Source organism: Rhincodon typus, chromosome 10, assembly GCF_021869965.1.
Source record: "Rhincodon typus isolate 14 chromosome 10, sRhiTyp1.1, whole genome shotgun sequence".
In the NCBI taxonomy this organism is placed as follows: domain Eukaryota; kingdom Metazoa; phylum Chordata; class Chondrichthyes; order Orectolobiformes; family Rhincodontidae; genus Rhincodon; species Rhincodon typus.
In genome coordinates, this window is record NC_063341.1 from 21,607,877 (window position 1) to 21,623,921 (window position 16,045).

Consider the following 16,045-nt stretch of genomic DNA (forward strand, 5'->3'; position numbering starts at 1 on the left):
GGTGACCCTTCCTCAGTTCTGAGGAAGAGTCACCGGACCCGAAACGTTAACTCTGTTTTCTCCTCCACAGATGCTGCCAGACCTGCTGAGCTTTTCCAGCAACTTTGTTTTTGTTCCTGTAAAAAGAGGTGAAGATGTTTTGGGAGAGAACTCCAGGGCTGAAGGCACAGCTGCAAATGGCAGAGGAATTAAAATTGGGTAAACTCAAAAGGCCAGAATTAGAGCAGCCCTGATATTTAGGAGGGTTACATTTTCATTGTGGTACTTGGATTCAAATTTAGATGGGAAGTTAGTCTAATGTATGCTGGTTTTAATAAGACAACTGGAGATTATTGTAGGCTGACTCACCCCAGTTTCTAGTGAGTAAGAACAAAAGGCTTAAATCTGTCCATAAATCAGCAATCTTATTGAGAAGAGCTGGCATTCAAATAGTGAATGTCACATTTGTACAATAAAGAATGTTATTTTGCAATTGGGGCAGGTTAATCAGAATTTTAGCTGGATTCAACTGGATTCAACAATTGAGATAGATTAACTAACTATGGAAGTTCCCATTTTAATACCTTCTAATCCACAGCACTAATATCACTCACAATGATGAGTATAAGAATGGATTTTAAATAAAAATTCAACCAGAAGACTGCAAAGAAATTTCCACAACTAATGGGGAAGTATTTGATTATCTATTGGAATGTCTGCTAGTTTCTACTTCCCAGTATCGTGCAGTTAATTAATAATAGATGATAACAACTATTCCTTGTGCTTCTCATCCATTGAATCTGTAATCTTTTATTAATAATGAGTGGTACAGTCTTATGTGTTCTGATATTCTGGAGTAATGGTGCAGGCATTGGGTGACCAGTATACAGATATTGATCATTATAAGAATCTATTATTCTGTTAAGTGACCATTAACCTGTACATTAAATGAAATGTTTCTGGTGTTGAGAATTCTCTCAATATTTGGCATACATATCCTATAGAAACTTGGGATGCCCTCTGTGTTTAGGTACAGGAAAAAGTCAAACATTCAATTTGATTTCAGTTCAGCTCCCAAGAATCATGTTGTTGGCAAGCAAAAGGCTTTTGTCTTCAATAGCTGGTCAGTAGTCCATAGGTCAACACACCTCTTGTGGCCACCCAACTGCATCACTGCACAGAATCCCTCAGCTCCAATTCATCTGCAAACACTTCAAAACCTACTTGTTCAATAGGCTGTTTACATGATGTTTGCCGTAAGTGTCAGGTTACTTGTTTTTCAAAACATGTAGATTCCTTTGAAACACTAGTTTCAAAACTGTTCTTTCTCATTTCAGCCCACAATTTAAATAAAACTAAGACACACTCTTTACAATCTGACTTGTATATTGTACTGACCATGCTATATGTAACTAATGTATATAATAAAATCCTATATATTTAGATATAGTACTAAACTCTGCTGTTTATGATATACTAATCCTCTGTAAACAACTCATGTAAATAACATACTAACTCTGTTTTTTAAATTCCATCACAGGGTATGGATGTTGCTGATAAGCCCAGTATTTAATGCTGATCCCTAATTCCCCTTGAGTTGAGTAGCATGCTAGATCATTTTCGAGGCCATTTAAAAGCCAAACTGCTGTAGGTCTGGACTAACATTTAAAGATGAAAGATTTCCTGCCCTAAGTGGAATAGTGAATCGGATAGTGTTTTATGACAATTGATGATAGTTTCATGGTCACCATTTGATGAGACTAACTTTCAATTCCAGATTTTTCTTATTATTTAAATTGATTAGATTTGAACCTGTGGCCCACAGCATGTTCCTGGGTCTCTTGATTACTGGTCTGGTGACATTACAACCATTCCACTGTCTGTGGTTGGTTCGCTCGCCGAGCAGGTTCATTAGTTCGCAGACGTTTCATTACCCTGCTGGGTAACATCATCAGTGCAGCCTCCAATGAAGCGCTGTTGTGTTTTTCCGCCTGGTATTTAAACTCTGGGGTCCATTGGAGTTGATTACATCATTTCCGGTTTTTCTTTGCAGTGGTGTGTATATAGGGTCTAATTCTATGTGTTTATTGATGACCTTCTTGGTGGAGAACCAGGCCTCTAGAAATTCCCGTGCTTGTCTCTGTTTGGCCTGTCCTATTTATTTTGTTTTAATACCTCTCAAAAACAGTGGCCATTAACGTGGCAAGTTCTATTAGTATCCACTCTTAAGTGAGCCATTTCCTTTTCACTAGCTGAAGAAAAGACTAACTTTTAAATAATACAAAAGTAAAGTGACAGAGAAACAAAATGATTTGTCTTCACTGAGGATAAATTGATCATTCAACTTGTGATTAATTTTTTTTTCTCAAAACCAAGAATGGAGTTGTCACAATTCCAAAGTCCACAAAGAAAGAACGGATTTGGGAAAACTGTCAGGTAAGATTTTTTCTCAAGAATATGTTTTTTAAAATTCTCACTTTACGTTATTGTCTTTCATAAGTTGTTCTGCACCGCCCCCACACTAACGTCTAACTTTCCTGCATTCTTGTAGAAAGGTTTCTCGTTAGCAATCAGTGTTCCATACTGAGCTCTTGCTATGAATGAAAAGACTGTCATTTAGCAGAATGAATACTCAGTGACTCAGCAACACTAGCAAATCCTAGAATCACTGACAGAGTATCTTCACAGCAACAAGTTATACCATCCACGAAAAAAAAGCCTTGGTTTCACTGATTAGCAGTGTCAAGCAGAGTGTTCATGTCAATGAGCGACAGAATTATTGGCAGAAATATTTAGAACTGTTCAGAGAAGCAACAACAGTTTCAGTGAGTCAAAAAGCCTGAGAATTACGGCCACAAGATACAGCCGCAATAAACGTGAATCATTAATATTAGCACACATTGGTCACTAACATGTTGGCCCAGTGTGTTAGTACCTAATGAGCAATTGAATTTTCTTCATGGAGATAGACACTGGGACCTGAGAAGTAATAATGGATATCAGTTTCCAGGTGCACAAATCGCTAAATATTCATGCACAGGTACAAAGGGTAGTTAATAAGACAAATGAAATGTTGGCTTTTGTCCTGTTGAATTGAAATTCAAAGTTGAGTAAATTACGCTTCAGTTGTTTAACACCTTAATCAGCCCCCAAGTAAATTATTGAGTTCAAGTTTAGGTACCAGACCAGTGGAAGGACACAGGGCTCTTGATGGGCTACAATTCAGATCCATCCGGGATGTTCAGTGCCTAAACGGATCTGGTTAAAATGTTATCAAGATCAATAGGGTAGATAAAACGATGTTATTGTCTACTGAGGTGGAAATCCAGAACAATCAGTGTTAGGTCATTCAAGAGTGAAATCAGGGATCATATGTTCCATATAAACGGTAGGGAACATTTGGATCACTGCTCCAGAAGACTGTGGCTGTTGGTTGGATTGAAATTGTTATGACTACTAATGCATATATTTTATCAGGTAAACATATCATGGGGTAAATAGAGTTTTAAGTATATTAATTGAAGGGTTAAGCAGATTTGGGCTGAGTATCTTCTTCCTATATCTATTTAATTACTGACAAAAAGTATTCATGCATTCATGCCAACAAATAACAGACTCCCTGTCAAAGAGTTTTAATGTGTTGAACAATCAAATAATTGTCATACAATAGCAGTGTAATGTAGCAACAATATTTTGGCTTCAAAGTATTCACAATAGCAAATCAGAATCCTAGACAAGATATTAGTACCAAAGACATCAGGATTCAGGTGCCACAAAAGCTATGTCACTGCATAGCCAAAGGATATTTTTTCTCTGTGTCTGTTTAAGTGTCACCAATCAAGGCCTATTTCCTCATTTCAAGAAAGGCACATGTCATGCTCCTAGCATCTGGTCTTGAGTCAGTCAATTGTGGGCACAGGAGCACGGGAGAGCTGGCTAGCATGAGCCAGCAATTTTCTGTGAGAAACTGATGTTAGAATCTTCCTCCACCTGATAACAGGCTCATGAGATCAAGAACTTGTGTTAGGAATGGTAAACATAAATCCACATGCTGCCCCTGAGAGTTCCAATAGAAAGCACTACTACATTGTATTAAATTGTATTAAAGTTTAGCAATTGATGGCAACAAAATAATTCTGAGGCTGTGTTTTCTGTAAACCATCTCAGTGTGTTCACTAATGATCTTGTATGAAAATTGTTGAAATTAACTGAAGATTAATGCTATGGTAAAAATAAGCTGCTGTTTCCATATTGGTTTCCTACTGATTTACTAATTTTAAGGAATACTGAAAGTCTATTAACTTCACTTCCTCATAGGTGTTCCATTTTTTTCTTACGGAGGATGATATTGCTGTTCTAAATGGAATGCATGATGGCCTGCATGTTTCCTGGGATCCTTCAAATATCGAATGATGTATGTCAAAATTTTACTAACATATACTAATTGATAAACAAATAATGTGTCAGGTGCACTCATTCTTGAAATATGCATTAAACCTTTTATAGATTATGTTTCTAAAGTTTATTGATCTTGTGAAAATGCATTGAGCAACTTTCTACAAATACCACATGAGAAACTAACACAACAGAAACTTCAAATGCAAATATTGGGACCATTATGAATTGAGTCATTACAAATGAGGACTTTTGACTCCTCACATTATAGTGCCTTATTTAAATGGATCTTAGGCAGTTTGGAGAGAGTGAATGTTTTAAGTGGTGAATAGAGTGTCAAGCAACCTGCTGTGTTCTGCATGGTGGCAAACTTCTTGAGTATTATTGGAGCTGCACTCACCCAAAACAAATGGGGAATATTCCACTACTCTCTTCAACTTTTGCCTTTGTAGGTTGTTTGTGTTTGTAGTTTTGGATAGCCAGGTGAATTCCAATGCTTTGATCAATTTTTGCAGCCACAATATTAATATAACGGATCTAGTTCAGTTTCTGGTCAACGGTAACTCTGACGATGTTGATAGTGGGGGAGTCAGGTATTGTATTGCCACTGAATGTCAAGAGGCACTTGTCCGATTCTGTCTTGTAGGGAATGATCGTTATCTAGTATTTTTTGTGGTACAAATGTTACTTGCCACTTATCAGTCCAAGCCTGAATGTTGCCCAGGCCCTGCAGTACTCAGACGCAGATTGTTTAAGTATCTGACGAGTTGCGAATGGTACTGAATACAGTGCAACCATCAGAGAACATTCCCATTTCTGATCTTATGTTCAAAGGAGTGTCATTCATTCGAAGATAGGAATTAGAAGCAGGAGTAGGCAATTCATCCCTTAGAGCCCGCTTTGCCATTTAATGTAATCATAGCTGATTTTGTCCTGGTCTCAAATCCACTTTCCTGCCAGCTCCCCATAGCCCTTTATCCCACTTTTCATCAGAAATATATCTATTTCAATGTTTCATGAAGTCATTGAAGATGGTTGCATGCAGAACATCATTCTGAGGAACACGTGCAGTGGTCTTGGTACGAACAACAGCCACAGCTATGATCCTTCATACTAATTATAACTCTACCTAATGGAGATTCTTATTGACTTCAAGCTTGGTAGATGTACTTGATGCTACACTCGTAAATGCTTATCAAGGACAATCACTCTCACTTTATCTCTGGAATTCAGCTCTCCTTTGTTTGGATCAAGGCTCTAATGAGGTCAGGAGCTGTGTGGGCCATGTGCAACCCAAACGGAACAACAGTGAATGGGTTATCAAAGAAACACTGCTTAATAACACTGTCAGCAATACTTTCCATCATTTCACCAATGATTGATGACTGATGAGCTGCTAATTCACCATATTAGATTTGTCCTGCTCTTTGTGGATAGGAAATACCTGGGAAATTTTCCAAAAGTCAGGTAGATGCCAGTGCTGTGACTGTACTGGAACACCTTAATTAGGGACATGCTTAGTTCCAGTGCACAAGTCTTCAGTACTGAGGCCAGAATGAGATCTAGGCAGAATCCAATGCCTTCGCCATTTCTTGATCGAACAAGGAGTGAATCAAATTGGGTCGAGACTGACATCTATAATGTTGGGGACTTCAAGAAGAGCTGAGATGGACGATCTACTTGGCACTCCTGACTAAAAATGTTTGCAGATACATTGTTTTGTTTATTGTTGGAATCAGTGGGGAAAAGGATGTTTGTTCACTGTTTCTTGGTGATGGGATACAGGCCTCTGTAGAGATATTTCATACTCCTTGCTGCAAATGCTGTGCGCTTGGCACAAATCCTGAGACTACATGATACAGATGTTAGAGTGACATGCCACCTGACATACGGCAAGATGCACACACCCTTGACTGAGGCCTGCTGCATAGCATAGCCACCTGTCTGGTTATGTAACTGAGTCAATTGTCAGTGCAAGCTATGGGAAGGGAGGGCAAGGCACTTATTCTCATGACTCATTTTATAGCCCCTATACCAACTTCTGCCAACCAATTTCCTCCACACACTGCATTTTGTCTTTACACCCTTCATAATAACTCATCCAGTATTCTTCATGGGCAGAGCTCAGGACCAATGCTGAATGAAATAAAATAAATTACAGACCTCATCATATTAAAAGAACACCCTTACTGAAAAGCTCATTCCCTTCAAGTTCTTAATCCTGAACAAAAAATATTTTATTCTTGGCATGACATCAAAGACAGCTAATCCCTTAAAAATCTCTTGGAGCTCTCAATCAAACCGTGAGTCTAAAGGCCCTTCACAGTGATAATAACAGGTTATGGAAGCTGTCAAGTAGTAACCCTACTACATTAAGGGTTATGTAAACAGCCAGTGAAATTGCAAGCGTCCATTTTTCTCCCCAGTCAGGAGCACAACAGGCTATTTATCTTTCAAAACTGGAAGAGCATGGAGCTTAAATAACTCGATAGCTTTGACAGTTCCATAGTCATCCAACTTATGCACATTCACATCAGTTGTTACAAACCTAAGTTGTACACTTTGGCAAACAGGTTTTGCTTCAGACAAAACGGGGTCTGTTTGAACTCAGCAGTGAGTTTGAATGGCTTTGCTGAGTTTGGGCTCCCCCTGCATGAATCACACCCTGTAACCCATCTCGTAGAAACAGGATCTGTCAGAAATGGGAGCTGGGGTTCAAACATCAATTTGGTCGAGGTTGGAATCTCCACAGCTCTGTGGAAAAACAGGCCTACCTTTAGTTGATAGTACAAAGCCAAAGTAAAATTCAGAGTAATGATGTAATGTTGGAGGATTAATGATGTGAAGTAATGCAACGCAAGTTCAATTTTATGACCTCATATTTGCTCCTGTGCAGATACTGACTGCACTCAAGGTACCTTCCCATAGGGAGAGCCAGAGTTTGAAAAGGAAGCTTATTGCTGGACTATTGCAATATTTCTAGTAGCTGGTTGAAGTTCAGTATTACCAAATGTTCTGGGCAAGTCCTTGTATTTATCCTTTTAGCAGCAAAAAATGTTTACTCCAGTGAGAACTGTGCAGGAGAAATTAGCATAACTGGTGTTTTTCACATATGCCTTATATTTCTCAGAATAATTATTGTTCTTTTCTAACTTCCCGAAACTTCTTAAATACTCCTAATCTGTAATTTACAAATTCATTTCTTTACATCCTTTTGCTTGTCTGTTATTTTATGAACTACTTGGGAATTCCTGCTTGTCATTATTTTTCTTCGGTTTTCCCTCTAATCTTTAAAAGATTAATTTGCTTCTGCTAATTAATCATTTAACCAAATAGCAGGTGGTAGAAAAAAATTGCAGCTGAGTGAGACTGAAAGCACAGTAATATCTTTCAAACTGTCAATGATCTACACCAGAAACACCCTGAAATCTCTGAGGAAACTATAGCTTTTCTATAATTTTTTCTAATTATGAATATTAATTAAGAAAATAAACATGAAAAGCCCCTCTGCACTTTTTAAAGTGAAATCTTCTACAGAGGTGAACTTCACATTTAAACCACTGCTGTTTTCATGTAAATGGTATGCCTTATTCATGCACCTTTAAAGGATACTTCCTTACTTAATGATCTGTATTTAATAACTTGACAATTCTGTGCAAACTGCTGGCATTGTATGCTCTTTAATATACCTTTTGTTAGGATAACAATGAAGCAATATGCCTATAAACCACACGCTAAAGATATAACTGACTTTCAGTTATGACATGTCTCGATTCATTGTTTATTGTATCATGCAGTACAAAATGTGCAATTACTCAGATCTCAGTCGATATCCTGCATCATGACTAAGAAAACAATGAAAGAAGCCACACCCAGAGTTTAACAAAAGCAAATTCACACACCTACATATCCCGTCAAAACAATCAAGGCAACTTCCTGCCCAGAATTTAGAATTATTATAAAGCAAGGAGAAGAAAATGTAATATATTGCTTCTAGTGTTATGTTTTCCATCAGTGCAGGGTACAAGAGAAGATTCATGGTTATAGCAATGCATTGCCAGTACCATTGCTCGTCGCTATGTATTAGGGTGTGAATCCATTACGCATTACACCATATAAGTAGATGCTTGATCTCCTCAGCTAAACCATCCCAGAAGATCGTGTCTGGAGGCTGGGCCTAATTTCACATCAAGATTCCATGGAGTTCCACACCACCCAGAGACAGATTCAGACTAACTCCAGTGATAGTCTGAGACCAGATAATGTCACTGACTTTTTTCTTGTGATGATGTGTGGTATTGAAAGAGAAGAAACTGTGGAAAGGAACAGTTTATTTAAAAAAATTTAATTAAGTCATAGACAGCGACTTGCTTTGAAAAAATGTGTACTTCCCAGTATGGGGATTATTTTCACATGTGTTGAAAGTATGTAACAGGCAACCATAAGACTTAAGGTCCCTTAGTTTTAAATTTGTGTGTATTTAACCAAGATATGTTGCAAGGAAATAGCACATTCTATTTGCATCAAATCCACAGTTGGAGTTTCAGGCTGGAATCAGAGTTTAAGTCTGAAGCAGTCTGTTGCTATGGTCATGTTGTGTCTTGAAAATTGGTAATATATTGTTGCACCACACAGCTGCTGCTCTTTGCAACTGTATCTTTACATAGTTTGATTACTGTACTGTGCCATATAATGGTTCACCCATTTTGTGTCACAGTGTTGGTTTGATCTCTCTGACATTTCTGTGTCTCTTTGCCCCTCATTATAGCATGTATTTTTGTGAGTTGTTCTTTTTCCCTTCATAATGATGCTTGTCATTATGCAAAACATTGTTTGCTACCATTTGATGTCCTTTCATGTTAGCATTACTATGCTTTCTGTGTTTGTTGCTGGTTATTAGCCCTCCAACATATTTCATAATTTCAATGTTAGGAAGGATTCCTAACATTTGTCCAACAATGAATCAATCAGCTAGAGAGGAGATCATTGCATGATTCATATGAACACAAGAAATAGAACTGGCCATTAGTCCAATCAAGAATGCCCTGCCGTTCAGCAAAATCATGGCTGAACTTTTTCATCAACTCCATGTACCCATCTTATACCTATATCTCTTGATTCACTTGGTGCACAAAAACATACCAATCTCTGTCATGGATGAATCATCAACAAAGCATCCTCATCTATCTTGGATAGGGAATTCCAAAGGTTCACAAACCGCTAAATGAAGAAATTGCTAAATGGCCAGCCTCAGACTAAGATGCCTACTTCTAGTATCTCTAAGTGGCGGATGTGGTGGGGGGGAGACAATCCCTTAGCTTCTTCCCTGTTACACTCAAAAGAATATAAGCCTAGTCCACTGCATTTCTCCTGATAGGGCAGCTCTCTTATCCCAGAAAGCAGAAACTAAAACAGAAATTGCTGGAAAAACTTAACAGTCTGGCAGCATCTGTGGAGATAAATCAGGGTTAATGTATCAGGTCCAGTGACCCTTTTTCAGAACTGATGGTAGATAGGAAAAGTTTGGCAGTTATGCAGGAGATGGGGAGGGGAGAGTAGTAAATGATAAATGGAGATAGAGCTCAAAGAGAGAGAACGAAAACAGTTGGACAGACAAGAAGTGGATAAAGGTCAGCCTGGCAGAAAGAATAGCTGCTAATGAGGACTATTAGTGACTTACAATGGGTTGTGTATGGAAGCGGCCCATGTGATGACAGAGCCTGGTGTTTGGGGTAAGGACATGAGAGAAGGTGCCTCAAGCCCTAAAATTGTTGAACTTGATATTGAGTCTAGAAAGCTGTAGAGTTCCCAAGTGGAAAATGAGCTGCTGAGCTTCGCTACAGCACTGCAGCAAGCCTGAGACAGAGATGTTGTCCAGTGAACACGGTGGTGTGTTGAAGTAGCAGACAGTTGGAAGCTCAGGGTCTTTTTTGTGGACAGAACATAGGTGTTCTGTAAAGCAGTCACCCAGTCTGCACTTCATCTTCCCAGTGCAGAGGAGACCAAATTGTGAGCAGCGAGTACAGTAGACTAGATTGGATACAAAGGAGGGGAGAATAAATGGACAGGTGTTATACCTTCTGCATTTGCAGGGGAAGGTGCTGTTGTAGGTGTTCGGAGTGACAGAGGAGTGGACCAAGGTGTCCTGGAGGAAACAGTCCTTGCAGAAGGCTGACAAGGGAGGAGAGGTGAATATGTGTCTGGAGTTTGCAGAAAAGGCGGCTAATGATCCTATGGATGTGGATGCTGGTGGAATGGTAGGTGAGGACAAAGGGGACCCTATTGCTTTAGTGGGAGGGAAGAGAGGGGTGAGGGCTGAAGTGGAGAAGATGGGTCAGACACAGCTGACAGCCCTGTCAACAATGGTGCTGGGGAAAATCCTCAGTGGAGGAAGAAGATGGACATTTCAGAGGCCCTCTTGTTAGAGTTGGCATCATCAGAACAGATGCGACAGAGATGGAGGAATTGGGGGAATGGAATAGTCTTTACAGGAAGTAGGGTGTGAGAATGTATAGTCAAGGTAACTGTGGGAGTTGATGGGTTTGTGGTGAATATTGGTGGCCAGCCTATCCCAGAAATGGGAACAGAGATGTTGAGGAAGGGAACAAAGGAGTCAGAGATGGTCCAAGTGAAGATGAGAGTGGGGTTGAAATTGAAAGCAAAATAGATAAAACTTTTCCAGTTCCAGAGAGGGGTAAGCAGCACCGATGATGTCATTGATATCCCAGGGAAAGAGTTGTGGGTGGGAGCCAGAGTAGCCAAAGAATGTTCTGCACACCCCATAAAGAGACAGGCATAACTCGAGCCCATGCAGGTACCCATGACCACCCCTTTGACCTGAAGGAAGTGAGATGAGTTAAAAGAGAAATTGTTCAGGGTAAGGACAAGCTTGGCTAGGCAGGGGAGGGTGGTGGTGGATGGGGACGATTCAGGCCTCTGTTTCAGGAAGAAACAGAGAGCCCTGAGACCATCCTGATGGAGGACGGGCATGTAAAGGGATTAACACTTCGATAGTAAAGAGGAGGTGGCTGGAGCCCATGAACTGGAAATTCTGAAACTGGCATAAAGCATCAGTGGTATCGTGATTATCTCAGACTCCAGCATCGGCAGTTCCTACTATCTCTGAGTGGTATCGTGGATGTAAGTGGGATGGAATTGAACAAGGGAAGAAAAAATTGAGTTGAGGTAGGAAGAGATGAATTCTATGGGGCAGGAGCAGGCAGAAACAATGTGTCTGCCTAGACAGTGCTGTTTGTGGATTTTGGGAAGGAGTTAGAAGTGAGCTGTTTGGCGTTGGGAAACTATCAGCTTGGATGCAGTGGAGGGGTAGATCACAAGATGAAATTACATTGGTGAACGTAGTGGACATAATGGCCTGATTTTCCATGGTGGGGTCATGGTCCAGGCAGAGGCAGGAGGAGGTGTCTGAGAGCTGGTGCTCAGCCTCTGCAATATAGAGAAGAGTACGCCAGACAACAACAGCACCACTCTTATCACCAGGCTTAATTACAAAGTCAGGGTTGGATCTGAGAGCACAGAGGGCAGTCAGTTCAGAGGGAGATAGGCTGGAAAGGGTGAGGAGGGCAGAGAAATCGAGGTGACTAGTGTCACATTCGAATGGAGGCCAGAGGGAGGGGTCCAGGTGGAGGGAGAGTGTTGGAGGAAGGTGAGTGGGATCTGTGGGACAGGGATGGACTCTTTTCCAAAGAAATGGGCATGGAGGCGAAGGAGACGGAAGAAGAGTTCAACATCATGGAGAGCCCAAAATTCATTAAGGTGGGGACAGACGGATAAAACTGTGACCTTTGCTGAATACTGAGTACTCAGTCCTAGAAAGCAGTCTACTGAACCTTGATTGCACCCTTCTCAGTCAAGTATATCCCTTCTTAGGTAAGGAGACCAAAAATACACTTCTCTAAATGTGGTCTCCCTAAATCCTTATACGGTTTCAAAATGTATGTAAAGAAAGATACTGCACTTACAGAGTATATATCACAACCTCAGCTGATCCAAAAAGAGATCACATCTAATGAAGTACTTTTGAAGTATAGTTACTGTTGTAGGGAAGTGTACTTACAAATTTGCACACAGCAAGACACCACAAGTAGCAACAAGGTAAATGACCAGAAATTATATTTATGGTAATGTCATTTGAGAGATATATGTTGACCAGGAGACTAGGAGAACTCTCTTGTATCTGTGACTTCCAAATAACCCAAGAAAGTAGAATAAAAGAGCATAAATTTAAGTTGAAGTTAGTGAATAGTAAACTTAAAATGGATAGAATCAAGAATTTATTTTCTCAAGAACAGTCCTGATTTGGAATAATCCATCTTTACCCATATCTGAACAATCAAATAAAAGTTACTTTCACAAAGCTGCCTGGTTACCCTGAAAAGATGTAAATTATTTATACAAGCCCCTGTGTCCTATGATAACAATGTGTAGGGACAGTTATTACATACATGTGAATATTATATATACAGATACAAAAACATTAGAAACACTGAAACACAGTTAAATGCTAAGTTCAAAGCATTACTGGGAAGACCTTGTCCAGACTATGAGTTCTTCTTGCATCTGTGTTTAAAACTGAAAATTTTCATCAAAAATCTCAATTTGAAATATAAACCCACTTTTTTTTATTTCATAAAGGCATATTTGGCATGCTGTCACATGAATTTAAGTCTCAGACTTAGCTTAACCTCTTAAGAGAGAAATTCAACCAATTCTGAAGACAGTGTATTGATTCCTCTTATCCTAACATAGAGAAATGCCAAAGCACATCTAACACCAATAACTTTTCAAGTACTTAAATTAGACATGCATCCGTTCAGAATAATTTATCTATCTCTTCGTTTTACAAACAGATTAAAACAGGAACTTTTAAACTCTCTAATGTAAGTGGTCTACTGTAAATCTTTGACATGCTAAATATATAATGTAATCAGAATAATGTGAACCAAAGGATTTTACTATCAGTTAATCTTTCAAAGTGTGCGCAGAATCTGTAGCAAACAAGCAGCTATCATCCATTTTTAGGTTGTAAATGGTTAACTTTGAAGATCTGATTGCAGTGGGGAGGTATTGTGAAACTAGAGTGAATAAATTATGATGTAAAATAGCAGGATCCATTTGTTAAATGTATGACTGCCTGCAAAATTTATTAACCAGAGGTTTTTGGTCTCTTTATGTGGATACCAAATGACAACGCTCCTGCAGACCTTCAATGTAGATTCCATTATTATGTTTACTGTTCCCATGTAGCCTAAGAAAGTTGACAAGTGAGACTGCCTGAAAGAGATATTGCAGTTAAGCAACATATACATATGATTACTCAAAAAATTACACACTAACAGATTTTAAACAATACATAAATATATTGTGTAAATTCAATACCTAACCACTTGGTTCTAAACTTTCAACTTAAACTTATAATTTTCTCTTATCTCTCCTACAGTTCCAAAGATGTCACCCAAGTGACCATTCTTAATGGGTAAATCTAGGCCAAGATGGAAGGGTTAAGTGGAGTTGTAACTTGGGTGTACTGCCTGAATATCAGACGCTACCACTACATTTACTAGTGGTTTATTTGATTATGCTGTTTTTATTATTTGGATTAATACAGTTTTAGATATAGTTACAATTTCATTCCTCTAATTTAGGCTGAGGTGTGCCAGATCTGATTGTTGATAAATAATATCCCATGTGGTTTCACAGACTTGCCTGAACTTTATTCCACCAATACTTTTTATGGAATCAAGGCTTTCTCATGCAGACAAAATTTACAACCAAGTTACACTGGAAAAATAATAATGGATTGAAGAGCCCACTGCAGGATTATTATAACCATTTCTACCACTCTTCATGGAATGGCTTTTATAAAGAGACATCTGTTGGAAAAAGTATTCGTGGCCTAACATGGAGAAATTAGTCATCAAAAAGTAATATGGAGACTAGCGTTTGAAGGATAATACAGTCCAAAACGGGGTGAAGTGAAATGCTTTCCATTTTTTTAGCGCTCTGAATTTGTGGACCTACAAAAATTAAAATGCAGTGTAACTGCTGAGGTATAATTTTGAGCTCTAAATTTAACTGTCTTTCCTTGGATTGCACTAGGAATTTGAAACATACAATGATCTTATCTAAATTATAACGCTGTGCCCTCACAACAAACAATGCCATTTTGTAAAGCTAAAAAACAGTGACTGTATTTTTGTGATACACTGGGACATGTGCCTTTGATTTGTTTTACAGGTCTTTGATTTTTCACTCAGCAAAGAAGATTTGCTATTTATAAACTCACTGAAGAATACCAAAAAGCTGATTACACTGAACTACCCTTTATGGAAGGAACAGAAACCCCAATCAGAAGCAACAATTGCCAAAAAGGATCTCTTTCAGTAAAGTGAACATGTTCATTGAATGCTCGGAGACACTGTTTTTGTCCATATCTACAATGAGCTATGTAAGCGAACTAACGTTTATTGAGGATTTTATTTGTTTTAATTTAATGCCCCACTTGATTAGTTATATATTTACCATGAAAACAGCACTCCAGAAAAGTTTCGTAAGAGTCACGTTTGTGCCCTCCTCCAAATATCAAGTGATTTTTACATTTAAACTTGAAGTTTGCATTAATCCATGCGTTTTATTTAAATTTTAGCATTGAAAATTAAAGATTATTCCATTCAGGCACTTAGTGTAGTATACTTCCCACATCACTTCATCTTATTTTCAGCTACTAATGCGAGTAATAACCCATGCTGCAAACAGAGAATAATTGCTATACTTATCCCAATATGTGGGCTGGCAGTTGAGAAATTAAAAGTGAGGAAAAAGACATACGATCATTTTAAATTTATGGTTAACCTGAGGCTCTGAGACAGCAAAGTCAGGTTCACAGGAATAATCTTCAGTGCACCTTACTTTTGCATTTCTTATTTTGTATTCAGAAAATCATCTTATGCTATTTCCCCCAATTTTATGGTCTTTTTGAATACGTAAGAACTGAATTACGCAACTGAACATAGAATGTTTAAATGTACCAAAATCAACCTTGTCACTTCTTTGTATTTTTTTTCTTAGAATTTCTGTTGCTTGGCTCTGAGATAAGCCTCAGAATAACTCCCTGGTAATCACTTATTGTAACTAAGCACATCATGTCAAAAATTAGAAAGCTTGTAACTGTATCCTGGATTAATTACTTGAGTTGTAAATGATATTAAAGTAAAATATTTACGTGTACTTAATCAGATTGCAGGATAATTGCATCTGTTATCAAATCAGTTATTATAAATATATGGTGAATACTTAGATATGTTGTCAAAGCCATTGAGTGATTTAACAGCCACCTTTTCAAAGTTTCAAATTTATTGGGGAATAGAATGGGCTGGAAGTTTGCTTGCATTTTGATGCCTTCACTGGCTATTGAAAATCATTAAATAGCTTAACAAATGCATTCACACCATTAAATACATAATGAAATAAACAGGAAAAAGGAGACTCCAATTTTAAAAACCTGATTGTCATTTTAGATTTGAATTTTAGAAATTTGACAGTCAATTTAAAACATAACGATCCAGTCGATCCTAGATTCAGCTGATACTAAAAATACAACAGGAAAGCTGAGTTCCAAATGTACCCAAATGTATGACAGATAGTTTCAATA

General features: G+C 38.4%; 1 protein-coding gene across 9 annotated transcripts in view; it reads left to right on the forward strand.

The window, feature by feature from the left end:
- Positions 1-15,626, forward strand: part of zgc:110366 (uncharacterized protein LOC550476 homolog) — a 100,973-nt gene extending 85,347 nt beyond the window's left edge. For 3 of the 9 annotated variants that reach the window (XM_048601595.1, XM_048601596.1, XM_048601602.1), the window contains 2 exons: positions 2,356-2,415; positions 14,632-15,626. In XM_048601595.1, coding sequence (XP_048457552.1) covers positions 2,356-2,415; positions 14,632-14,781 — 210 coding nt within the window. In that variant the 3' untranslated portion in view covers positions 14,782-15,626. The other 6 variants (XM_048601597.1, XM_048601603.1, XM_048601598.1 and 3 more) reach the window with 5 other exon arrangements.
- Positions 15,627-16,045: the final 419 nt, after the last annotated feature.